Below are 13,688 nucleotides of genomic sequence, written 5' to 3'. Positions count from 1 at the left end.
GCGCTTGGCTTTTCGAATTTAGGAATTATTAGGACGCTTCTGATTCCAGCCAGTTCTAATGAGTACCTGACATAAGTTTAATTGGCCGTTGCGTTTGGCCACAGATCACAATCGTTAACCGTCAGACATAGAAACAGATTTCATTTACATCATCTGATATATAGCTCGCAATTTAGGGCTTTATCCAACAGACTGACTTCTTTACAGTGAACGGGACTACCAGTTAGCACAATCTGTATAGTACATCATTTTGGCAGATTTAAACACAAATTTATAAATTAGACTTATACATTTCAACCATCTTTTTTAAAATTTACAATGACTTTTATTAGCTTGTTAACTCTTCGTGTGTGAACGGTAGGTCGAAATGGATCTCGAAAACAGCTCTAACCATTTTCTTAAAATTTGACAGCTTATGTAAATCTTTGAGAAAAAAAAATACCTAAAAAATGTTTCCTTCGTAATCTATCCTTCATTAGTTATTAGAAGCATATCGCTCTTACAAAAAGTCATTAAAGCATATCGCTCTTACAAAAAGTCATCAGCTGTATAAAGGAAGAATGGTATATTTTTTTTTACAACGCTTATATTAACTTGCTCTCATTCATGGGTTTTCGGAATCGATTTTTCAATCGATTTTCAATCACTACAACTCATCCTGTCATTATGAATTTTATGTACACGCCCATGTTCGATGACAACATATAAATCAATAAAAAAAAATGAGCCAATTAGTTTATCAGTTATCCGTAATTAATTAGTTTTATTTTAATATGGATTATAAAAATGACAAGGTAACAAATTTAATTTAAATTTTACTGGAAAGCGTGATCAAAAGGCTAAGTGCGTTTGAACTTGGCTTCCTATGAAGGGGGCTCGAGGTTCGACACCCGACTCGAGCAGGGTTGTGTGTACTGAGCGCCAAAGGGCAGTACGGAAAGCCTACTCCCAGATACCCCTTCCCTCCACTGGTCCACAAATTAGATTGAACCATGGCGCTCTGAGCATGCTATAAGCATGAAAGTAGCGCTATATAAAAGCCATAAATTATTTATTTTATTTTACTTTCCGCGCAGAGGAATACAAAACTTGGCTGCCCCAAGCTGGCTTACTGCTACACTGACGGTCGAACTGGCTGTCCAGCCTCGTGTCGATGGTCCATCCATCTACGTGAAGAGGAAGCCAGCGGCCGCTCGACGGTCCTTTCTGCGCTCCTGTCAGCCGTTTGGTAGCGGATTCCAACCTTGTACTTACATCAAATTCAGATCGAGACAGAATAGTCTTCTAAGGAAGGGTCTCTTAATTTTGTAATATATTTTTTGGGGGTGGGGAGGGAGAGATGGAGGGCTTTCGCCTCTTTTTTTGTTATTTCTGTCCTATACCATTTTGTTTAGTTAAGCTCCTGCCGCCGATATTAAATGTTTCCATTGATATCGGGTAGGTTGAATTAGGTCAGGGGTCGGCAACCTTTTGAGTCGGAAGAGCCAAAAATTAGAATTTACAAAATTTTAAAGTTTTTAAAGAGCCACAACATTTTATCTTGCCAACAATAAATAGTACTCACACACTCTTTATAAACTTTTTATTCCTATATATATATATATATATATATATATATATATATATATATATATATATATATATATATAGTGTTTTTCACTACAAATTAGATAATATATATGGCGCTTACAACACTAACTTGAACTTCACTAACAAACAATTGAGCAACTGAATTCAATGGGAGCGATGGCTTTTATGGTCTTAGAAAGTTTGGATACATTTGGCTCATACCTTGTTTTTAGTTTCAAACACGACTCTAAATTTTCATTTGTAAGTTGGCTTCTCACTTTTATTTTAATTATATTTATACAAGAGAACGCTTTCTTGCACGAACATGTCGATCCAAAGATGTAGCACTCTGGAAGACTATTCAACTCATCAACTCGCGGCATTTCTTTGAAAGCTGTTCACTTTTGTTTTGTTACGAACATACATTTTTGGACCTCCAACACTTCCAACTTGATTTTCAACTCCGTAAATTTGCTACCCCACAAAACTTTACTTTTTAAATCGAGCTATTGTATTTCTAGAGATCCAGTATCAAATTCAAATGGATCAATGTGGATTTCGTTACTATTTGTGTTGAAATGGTGTACTATGAATGCTAGAATAGTTTTGTTGGTTTTAAACTGCTTAAATTTATCAAGAAATTCATCTTACATTTTTTATAACTGTGCTGAAGTAATTCGTGTCAAAAGTTGCTCTGATTTTATCGCGATACTGTTTTAGACATTGAAAATGAAGTAACTTACCGCTCTGAATATCTTCTGCAAAAATTTTTTTTTTACTTCAAAACAAAACAATTCGGCTGGGTTTTACTTTCCTTGCAGCTTTAGATTCAGCTCATTTAATTTCAATGTTATATCCACCATAAAGAACAATGCTTGCGACCATTTGTCGTTCTCTAATTCAGGGTGATTAATGCCTTTATCATTTAGGAATGTATTTATTTCATTCAAGCACAAAGCAAAACGTTTCAACCTTTGGAAAGCCATCGCACTTTGTTGGGAAGAAGGAGGTCGGGATACTGTGTCTCCATTTCCTTTAACTCTTTGTCTCCTAACTGACGATACCAACGTTGATTCCACCAGAATGTGGTAAATAATTACAGAGAGAAAGAGTTAAGAAGTCTTTAAACTGACGACGGTAGAGTGCTTTTGACAACATGCTGTTAACAATCTTGATGACCAAATTTATGACCTCAACTATTTCGGCCTAAAATGTTTGGGCACAAAGCGCTTCTTGGTGTATTTTGCAGTGAAACGTAAGAATTTCGCGGTTTATTTTGTCGTTGTTGCCCTTTTATTTTTTCCTGTCATACATCTGGCTCCATTAGGTGTTATTGAAACGATTTTAATAAAAGCGATCTTAATGTCTTCAAGGTATTTTTGCTCGGCATGCGCTATATTTTCTCTTCTTGTTTGTTTCGAGAGTGGTAGCAATCCTAGAGTTTCTTCTTTTGGACCTTTGGGAAGACATATACCTGACAAAATGGACAACTTGTGCCGTGTCTTTATGTCGCAAGACTCATCTATAGCAAGTGATAAGACAGAAGAAAGTTGGATATCTTCCGGCTGCAAATATGTTACATTTAAAGACAATTGAGCTATTTGAGCTATTCTGTCTTGTTCTGTTTAAGTGAATAGTGGCAAATCTTTGATTTTTTTTCAAAATTTCTGGTTTGTTTTTAAAATCATGAATCAGTTCTTCAGATGCATGTATGAAACAGTCTTTCAGATACTCACCATCTATAAATGGTTTGCCTTTTTCCGCAATTTCTAGTGGTACCGCAAAGCTCGCCATATTAGCATTACATATACATTGCTTCTAACTTCGAGAAGATAATCGCTTCTAAATCATTGACTTGAAACCACAAACTATTTGTAAAAGCCAAAGCACGCGGTGAAGATGCTAATTTATCTTGCGTCGAAAGCGATTTAAAACCTACATAGAAACATGCGACGACGGCCGAGAGCTTCCGACGACTGACAACAGTGAGGACGCGTGTAATGGGTGAGGGGTGTAGTGAAAAACGAGTACAATAGATAGAACCGGTGCCTAATTCTCGTTAAAATATTCAGAACTATTTGAAAAAATGTTTCGATAAAACAAATAATATTTGCATATGGAACTAAAGAGCCGCAGCTTTACACCCAAAGAGCCGCAGCTTTACACCCAAAGAGCCGCATGTGGCTCGCGAGCCGCAGGTTGCCGACCCCGGAATTAAGTTCAAGGTTCCATTAATATAGTGTAAATAGAATTATCAATTTACATAATGATTACAGGAATATTTAAATAACTAAAAGTGAATTCCTTGTTTTACTTATAGGCTAAGAATGTGTTTAAAAATAGGTTTGAAACGAAAAAAAAACAAAAACAACATTCTTGTAGGTCTATTTAATCAAGTGAAAACAAATTAAAGCTAATCTTTATACCTCTTTGTGGTAGGTACCAAAAATACTATACATTTATTTATATTAAGAAACATTTCCACTATAGTAAAATGCATATTATTCAGACAGTGCGATCTATAAGGGAGATGGCGTAAAGGTCATCTGTTAACGAAGGTGCCATTTGACCAGCACAACGACCAACCAGACTAAAGCCACGCGTGCTTTCTATCACGTGTCTCTCATTGCCTCCTGGTGCCCCCCCCCCCACTTCAACTTTCACTCCCTTGTTTATCCCCTCGACTGCTTTGAAGTAGATCATAACATGACTTGTTCCTGCGAACCCCCAGGGGAGCACAACACTGCAACTACACTAAATTAACAGCTTTCCATGTTTGCTCCCATGTCGTTGCAGTATCTCCAGCTTCGTTGATGACCGCCCTTTGTTTGAGGCTTGCCTATTTCCTTGCTGATCAAGCGCTTGTCTTTCGTAGGGTGTGTCCTTTTCAGCTCTAAAAGGTAAAAAGTAAAGTTCCCCTTTCACACCTTTGCGATTTATGGGGCGGATGATGTAAAGATCATCTGTTTATTTGGCCCATAGTTAACGAGGGTGTCATGTGGCTAGAACAGCGACCAACCCCCATTAATTTTTTCCCAACTAATGTCATTAGAGTTGGATGAACTCAGAGGCGCCCTAAAATCCCGAAATTTAAAATCCCAGTCTTCATTAGGATTCGAACCTGGAACCCTCGGTTCGGAAGCCAAGCGCTTTACTACCCAGCCACCGCGCCACTTACCCAGCTCTACTTGCGCTTTTAATCTCTTGGGCTATGAGTTTTTTTTGCTTTGTTTCTCTCCTAACTTAATCATGGTTACATCAGAATCTATTCAGCTAATACAAACAAAATCATCTGCCACAATTCTACTCATAGTTACATCAGAAAAACTCACACACTTTATCTAACAATAATAAAGTTTTAAGGATATCACAAACACACACACACACACACACACGTATTTGTTCGAGATAGGTCATTGGGCTTACAAAGTATAGAAACGTGTATTACATAATTAAATAAAACTTTGAGCGATGACCTTACATGATTTGAGACTGAGATCCACAAATATATTGAATGACAATTACACATTGCTATTACGAACATCAGGAAGGACGTTTTATAGTGCAAATAAAAGTAAAATGTCCCTTTCAGACCTTGAGATCTATAGGGCAAATGATGTAAAGGCCATCCGTTTTGGGTGTGCGTGTTATCTTCAAATACCTCTGTCTATTATTTGTCTAATTTTTAAATGTTTTTCTTTAGGTTTCTTGATATCGCATCCAAAGTTATTATTATCACTTTCTCCTTTCGTTCTATTCTTCTGTATTTTATCATCATCTTATGACTTCAAGAATTGACACAAGATCTCACTAATCGAATCGCAAATAAAGAGCAGATGAGTGTGTTTAAAATTGTTTTATGATTAACCTCAGTAGGATGACATTCAAAACGTTAACACAGAGAAAAATACAAGGAATAACCTTTATTGAGAACATCTCCAATAATGAATTAAAGCCACAATTTTAATGCTTAAGATGTATTTTTTTTTTCTAAAACAATATAAATGAATATATTCACATCATTATTATCTAAATTGATAAATAAATATTGCACACGCTGAAATAAAAAAAATCACGATTGGTTTACAACATACAAAACAGTAATCTTACATTGACCCTCATTGCTAAAACATTGTAAGTCTGGGAGAAATGAAAATTGTAATTGCATTTTGAATATAGCCTAATACCAAATGAGCAAGAAATGAAACGATGCTGGAATGCGGTTGGATGGGGCATACATTGCGAGAAACAAGAGGAAACATTGCGAAACAAGGCGTGGACAGGAACCCACATGGGAAGAGAAAAGCTGGAAGATTAAAAGCAAACACATGGAGGAGATTGGTAGAACTAGATGCGAAGTCAGTAAGTAATTTTTAAAACAAGTTTAAAGGTTATATATGCTCTAACAGAAGTTGGAGAAAATATAAGCTAGCAAAGGTCTAGAAGGAATTGTGTGTACTTTTATATTTTAATCTAATTTTTTAAAAATATATTTAGTATGAAGAATTTAAAAATCTGGCCCTAAACATATAAAAAAAGGAAGAGCGAAAAAAAAACGAAAAAAAAAAACAATGAAAAAAAAAAACACCAAACAAACAGATAAACAACACCATTAACTTTTAAAAAGAATAAGTTGAAAAAAATGTTTCTATTTCCCTATTATTCCATTTATATAGCCATCAATGCCCTCAATGTAAAAGAAATATCTATTAAAGGGGAGAATGGTGCTTGATTGTAAGGCAGGGGTTCTCAATCTAAGGGTCACGACCCCTTTAGGGGTCGATTGACGATTTGCCAGGGGTCACCTAAGACAGGGGTCGGCAACCTTGAGCCAAAAATTACAATTTATAAAATTTTTAAGTTTTTAAAGAGCCACAAAGTTTTTTTCTTGCCAACTATAAATAGTACTCCAACAATGAACTTTTTTTAATAAAAAAAAAACGAATTAATATATAAGTAGTGTTTGCCACAACAAATTAGATAATATATATATATATATATATATATATATATATATATATATATATATATATATATATATATATATATAATTATGTTTTTAAATTTTGGTAACACCTAAAGAAATTAAACATTTACTTGTACTTCACTAACAAACAATCGAGCAAACAAATTCAGTGAGAGCGTTGGCTTTGTATGGTTTTAGAAAGTTTGGATACATTTGGCTCATAACTTGTTATTTTTAGTTTCAAACACGACTCTAAATTTTCATTTGTTAGTTGGCTTCTTACTTTACTTTAATTATATTCATGCAAGAGAACGCTTGCTCGCACAAATATGTCGATCCAAAGATAGTCATCACTTCGAATGTCAACTTCTTCACCTCACTGTAGCAATGTGGAAGATTATTCCATGCGTCGAATCTACTCGCGGCATTCCTTTTAAAGCTGTCCACTTTTGTTGCGTTACGTACATACATTTCTGTACCTACTACTCTTCCAACTTGCTTTCAACTCTGTAATCCAGTATCAATAACAAATGAATCAAGGTGGATTTCGTTACTATTTGTGTTGATACGGTGTACTCGGAATGCTAGAATGGTTTTGTTGGTTTTGAACTGCTTAAATCTGTCAAGAAATTCATCTTTGATTTTTTTATAACTGTGCTGAAGTAATTTGTGTCCAAAGTGGCACTGATTTTATCACGATACTGCTTTAGTCATTCAAAATGAAGTAATTGACCGCTCTGACTATATTCTGCAAAAAGAATTAATTTTTCTTCAAAACAAACCATTTCCTCTAACAAAACATAGGTTGGGTTTTCCTTTCCTTGCAGTTTTAGATTCAGCTCTTTTAATTTTCGCTGTTTTTAGTTTTCGCTGTTATATCAATCATAAAATTAAAATTTTGCAACTTTTTGGCGTTCTCTAATTCGGTGTGATATATGTCTTTATCATTTAGAAATGTATTTATATCTTTCAAGCATAAAGCGAAACGTTTCATCACCTTACCTATGGAAAGTCATAGCACTTTTGGGGGAAGAAGGAGATTGGATTACTGAGTCTCTATTTCGTTTAAGTGGTAGAGTGCTTTTGACAAGATGCTGTTAATAATCTTGATTACCAAATTCATGACCTCATCTATTTCGGTTGAAATCGTTTTGGGCATAAACATAAGAATTTCTTGATTTATTTTGCTCCGACAAATCGTTGTTGCCCCTATATTTTTAATGTCATACTTCTGGCTCTATCAGTTGCTATTTAAATGATTTTATTAAAAGCATTCGCTCTATCGTCCCGAGAGCGGTAGCAATTCTAGGAATGACATATACCTGACAAAAAAAGGCAACTTGTGCCGTGTCTTTGTGTCGCAAGACTCATCTATAGCAAGTGATACGGCAGACCAAAGTTGAATATCTTCCACCTGCAAATAAGTTATATTTGAAGACATTTAAGCTCTTCTATTTTGTACTGTTTCAGCGGATATTGGCAAATCTTTTTGTTTGTTTATTTTTTTTCATGATTTCTGGTTTGTTTGTGAAATCACGAAATAGTTCTTCAGATGCAAGTAGGAAGCAGTCTTAGATATACCATCTGTAAATGGTTTGTCTTTTTGTGCTATTTCTAATGGTACCGCAAAGCTTGCCAGATTAGCAATACTTGTAAATTGCTTCTAACTTTGAGAAGATAATTCGCTTCCAACTCATTTACTTGAAACAACAAACTATACGTCCCAGTCAAAGCTCGTGGTTAAGATACCAATCCATCTTGCGTCGAAAGCAAATTAAAACCTACATAGAAGCGACCGACGACGGCCGAGAGCTTCCGACGCACTGACAACAGTTACGACGCATGTAATGGGGGAGGGGTGTGGTGAAAAGCGAGTACAAGAGGCTGAGAGATAGAATCGGCGCCTAATCTTCGTTAAAAAATTCTGAACTTCTTTAAAAAATGTTTAGATAAAATAAATAGTATTTGCGTATGGAACTAAAGAGCCGCAGCTTCACATCCAAAGAGCCGCATGTGGCTCGCGATCCGTAGGTTGCCGACCCCGGACCTAAGACATCGAAAATATGGATTGTTTTTGTCTATTCTTCTATTGCTGTGTGGATGGGAGTCGCCGAAGAGTGAGATTGTTAAAAGGGGGTCGTCGAGATTAAAAGGTTGAGAACCGCTGTTGTAAGGGCTGCGTAAATTACCACAAGAAAAAATAAAAAAACAGCACTTTTTAATGTGTTTTCTGATAGGCAATGTAAGTGGATAGAGCTACAGTTATATGACATACTAATGTTGATCTTATATATTTAAAAATTATATGAAAGACGATGGTTGTAACCACTTGGGTTGTCTGCTCAATAATACGTGAACAAGGTCAAGAATTCTTCACCTTAAACCGTTATAGTATCAAAACAATACCTCACCCCTCAAAAGGGCTGAAAATATACCAGAAGAGTTAACAATATTTTTTTAAATTAACATCATTGGTTTTGTTAACACTACATTCTCGCTAACCCTTTACTTATTTTTTTCCTCCGACAAACAAGCTGCGCATATAATGATTTTAAAAATGGGGACACAAATAAAGAAGTTCAGATTCTATACCCTCAATGACTTGGGACGTCTTTCAACAATTCCTAACATTAGCTTGTAACCTCTTTATGATTTCGAAAGCACATCAGGCGGTAAATGGACGGGCATTTAAAAAAAAACCGTCTCTAATGATTTTCCTAGAAATTTGAAAGTTTATGTTAATCTTTAGGAGAGAATAACTAACTTATTAGCCAATCAGTAAAAACTCTAATTTGGATTTTATAATTTTTCTAATTATAATCATCACAAAAATAAAAGTGGCTTACGTATCTTTATAGAAATGTCGTTTTGTATTCAGTCAAAAGTTGAATAAATAAATAGTCCTACACGAACATATTACGTACCGTCGTTGTGTAGCCTAAATATCAGTAGTTAGACTGTTTATAGAAGAACCTGACTGTGCAATTATCATCGGTAGGAACTTTGCAAAAAATAAAGCATTATAAGAAAGAAATAGCAAGAGAAATTATTAACTTCTTAAAGGTTCAGTGTGGGGAGTTTGTAAATAACAATTAAGTTTCGTCTACTTATAGCATTGACAATCAACATAAAAAGAGTTTAAGTTAAAAAGCATGCATCTAAAATAAAATATGAGCACTTTGTATTTCGGTTTTTTCTTTTACTGCCATTGGTACGAGATCTAGATATGAATAGCATTGCTCTAGGAACTCTGAGTAGTCCTGATGAAACGGAAGTAGCTAACTAGAACTCCTGTTGAGCATGCGCGACATATAGTTCAATGTTATGTGATCCAGGTAGATGGATATTTTATGACTTGAATGAGAACACGAGAAATAGATATAAGAGTCCATTGTGTAGAAATACTTTTAACCAACAATGTTCATAAATTTGGACACCGCGAGCACTGTAGTTGTGTACGTATATGGAGCAGAAGACCAGAAGGGAAATATGGAGGAATTGGTGTTGTAGCCTGGGAAGGTCAAGGGCGTGGGCATTCCGAAATGAGGCTGGGTCAGCATAGCATTGTAGGCATCGGGCTGGATGTAGCCGCTGACCCCGTAGAGGAATGTCGAGTTTGGTATAGTGGACCAATCTTTAATGGCAGTGCCGTTGAGATACTCGAATCTGTTAGCTGGATACCAGAAGGGCAGGCTCTGAAACAGACGTGAACTTTGTTTAGTTAGGGCCACGAGATGTACGGGTCAAGGTGATTTGGTTTGTGTAAATAAGATGTCTACAACAAATCAGCTTCGAGAAAATACTGCTAATAATAGACATTATATTTCCCATAGAACTAAAAATATATTTCTAGCTATTTCTCATATGTTAGAGAAGTTAGTTAATATGCGCCATATATATAAAAGTTCCCATTTGAGGATTAAATGCGTTTTATTTCGAAAAGAGGATTTCATTTATGTTTATTCACTTGAATAAGTATCTCCTACAATACTGTGGAGACCGGGTCATCAGACCTAACTCCGAATTCAAACATATGTATAACAATAGTACAGTTCCATCTTAATAATTAGTTTAAACTCTGCCTTGCTTTTAAAGCATTGATAGGGTGAAAGAATATCCATGGGATAATCAAATAGTAAAAGAGTTATGAATGTAGTACTATCAATCCCTTTGTTTTGCTTTGTCAATTTCTAGCTTTGAGACTTCTGTTTAAAAAAAATAATGTTCATAATAATAATTTAATTAACAATTAACAAACATAAAGTAGGCTCAAGACGCTATGACAACTTATCAGACATAAAAATGAGAGGTTAAAATGACAAATTATTCTAAAAACAAAAAAGGTTTGAACAGATAGGTTTTAATGTTCTTGAATGTAGTAAGTTCCCATTTCAGACCTTTGTGGTAATAGGGCAGATAATGTAAAGGTCATCCGTTTCTGTGGCCTACGGTTAACGAGGGTGTCATGTAGCCAGCTCAACGACCGACCGCCTTTACTTTTGCCTCAACTAATGTCTAACAGAAGATGTAGTGAAGCATGTAATTTATCTGAGCTCAATGTACTAAAAAAAAAAAGCCCGTAAACCGTAACTTTTGAGAAGGAAAAGTCGACACTAACATAGCTGATTCCAATAAGTACACAGCTCTCTTAGGGAAATATAAAGTGATCAGGTCACTAAGTTCAAATCAAAATTCTTCAAACCAAAGGCTCACCAGTAAATAGAATTAACACTAAGAATTCATCAGTAAATATTTTTCACCAAATAGTAAAGTAAAAAAGTAAAGTTCCCTTTCAGACTTAGGGCAGATGATGTAAAGGTCTTCTGTTTCACCTTCACCAAATAGCCAAAAAAAAAATGTCTCATTTAAATATCATATCAGTAAATTAATTTAAAAGTATACAATATGTAGACCTCACATTAATAAAACAACACACCAGTAGTGTCACTTCACATCATTAGATATATAGGTGATGTTGATTGTGTAGTGTGAAAGATATATGATACTAAAACTCCCCACTGTCTGAAATGACTTTATAGTTAAATCATTTTCTTGTGAACAAAGCATAAACCTATGTGAAATCCTGTGATTTTCAGATTTCTAGCTGGCGCTTTAATTCTTTGATGAAGATTAATATTACTGGCTTATGTGTCCACCACATCTTAGCCGTTGGTCACAAAAACCTGCCTCTTAACCATTAAAAAATATATATTTTAAACTTGACCAATTCACTTGGACTATGTTCGAGGTGACTCACAAGCATATCCTTGGCAGAGCCAGAGAAGAAAGCGTTCCAAGGGTCGTAGTTCCCATCCAGCGTATGTTGAGTCAACCATGTAATACAACCCATGATGGTTCTCAGAACTGTCTGCGGTGTACCTAAACAAACAAACAAAACAAAAAACAACCCACAAATAAATTACAATAACAATATTCTTTTACTTTTTTTTTTACTTTTTGTCCTCTAAAAGCCATGAGTTTCCAACACAGAAAAGTTATATAATCCAAGTGGAGATAAATGGTTTCGGTACTGTACCAGAGACCCTATTGGGGACAAGTTTCGTGCCCAGACTTATTCACATTATAACAGCTCAGTGGATACATTCAATTCTGATAGAATTAAGAGTATTTTCATGATTGAAAGTAAAATCTAAGTGTTTCCTTTGAAAAGTCCAAGTGGATGAGATGCTCTGACCAGTAAGTTCCCCCCTTCTGCGAGACTCAAACTTTCCAAACCAACCATGACTTACATTAATAGACCTACAACTCGTTGTAGCTTACCAAGATGGTTTAGTCCCGAATTCTCTAATATGAAGTGTAAAATGTATTACAAAATCAAAACGGTTCCACATAGAAACATCCTAACATTGGTATCATCGGGAAAAAAAGGATATTAGATATACATATTGCGACTGAGGTTAGCATGTTTCGTTTAGTCGCCAGCTAGACCTTTTATCTCCAACAGAAAGTAAAGGTACCCTTTCAGACCTTGATGATGTAAAGGTCATCTGTTTTTGTGGCCCACGGTAAACGAGGGTGTTGTGCGGCCATCACAGCGACCAACCACTCAAACCCTAACTAATGTCAGGTACTCAATAGAACTGGATGGGCTCAGAGGCGACGAAATTTAAAAAATCCCAGTCTTCGAACCCTGGACCTCTCGGTGCGGATGCCAAGCCCTTTACCACTCAGCCACTGCGCCTCCTTATATCCAGCATAACATATATATTTATTACGCTTACAAGACCTAAACGTCACATACGAGACCTTTCTAGATTTGCTACCTACGAAACATTTCTTTAAGTCGCTTGCAAGAAATTCTTTATTTCACTTACAAGACTGTCAGGGGGAGGTATGGCGAGAGTGAATACTTGGATATTTTGGTATGATAGTTATATCCTTTTGTTTAGGTACTCCCAAGCCCAGGTAATGAATGTGAATACTCTTGCACGTGTTATGAACTGAATGGTTTAGTCTTCTTTGAATGTGCGAGAGAGTGTGTGTGTTAGTGAGGTCTAGTTACCGGTCTAGGAAGGTTAGACAGTTTCTTCCTCGACTGGTGGTGGTTTATTAATATTAATATTATTGTGCATTATTTGTGCCCTATCGGATATTTTAGTATTATTTTTATTTCCATGGATAGCTTGAGTTGAAGTGTATTTGTTTAGTAATATTTATTTAGTAACCCCTAACGAGCTTGAGTTGAAGTGTATTTGTTTAGTAATATTTATTTAGTAACCCCTAACGAGCTTGAGTTGAAGTGTATTTGTTTAGTAATATTTATTTAGTAACCCCTAACGAGCTTGAGTTGAAGTGTATTTGTTTAGTAATATTTATTTAGTAACCCCTAACGAGCTTGAGTTGAAGTGTATTTGTTTAGTAATATTTATTTAGCAACCCCTAACGAGCTTGAGTTGAAGTGTATTTGTTTAGTAATATTTATTTAGCAACCCCTAACGAGCTTGAGTTGAAGTGTATTTGTTTAGTAATATTTATTTAGTAACCCCTAACGAGCTTGAGTTGAAGTGTATTTGTTTAGTAATATTTATTTAGCAACCCCTAACGAGCTTGAGTTGAAGTGTATTTGTTTAGTAATATTTATTTAGTAACCTCTAACGAGCCTAACGAGCCAAGCAATAAAAAAAGAACCCCG

General features: G+C 35.5%; 1 protein-coding gene across 2 annotated transcripts in view; it reads right to left on the bottom strand.

Annotated features, from left to right (window-relative positions):
- Positions 1–5,477: 5,477 nt before the first annotated feature.
- The window catches only part of LOC106057535 (uncharacterized), a 27,622-nt gene continuing 19,411 nt past the window's right edge, over positions 5,478–13,688 (bottom strand). The window contains exons 12-14 of one of the 2 annotated variants that reach the window (XR_008778383.1): positions 11,793–11,914; positions 8,583–10,230; positions 5,478–6,374 (exon numbers count right to left, since the gene is read on the bottom strand). Coding sequence is in view for 1 of the 2 variants with exons in the window: in XM_056032147.1 (XP_055888122.1) it covers positions 9,943–10,230; positions 11,793–11,914 (410 nt within the window). In the remaining variant the exon portion in view is untranslated. Of the gene's footprint in view, positions 10,231–11,792; positions 11,915–13,688 lie in introns of both variants that reach the window. The other variant, XM_056032147.1, reaches the window with a different exon arrangement.

The sequence above is a fragment of the Biomphalaria glabrata genome, chromosome 6, assembly GCF_947242115.1.
Source record: "Biomphalaria glabrata chromosome 6, xgBioGlab47.1, whole genome shotgun sequence".
In the NCBI taxonomy this organism is placed as follows: Eukaryota; Metazoa; Mollusca; class Gastropoda; family Planorbidae; genus Biomphalaria; species Biomphalaria glabrata.
Note: the sequence above shows the minus strand (reverse complement) of the source record. Positions and strands in the feature narration are given on the sequence as shown.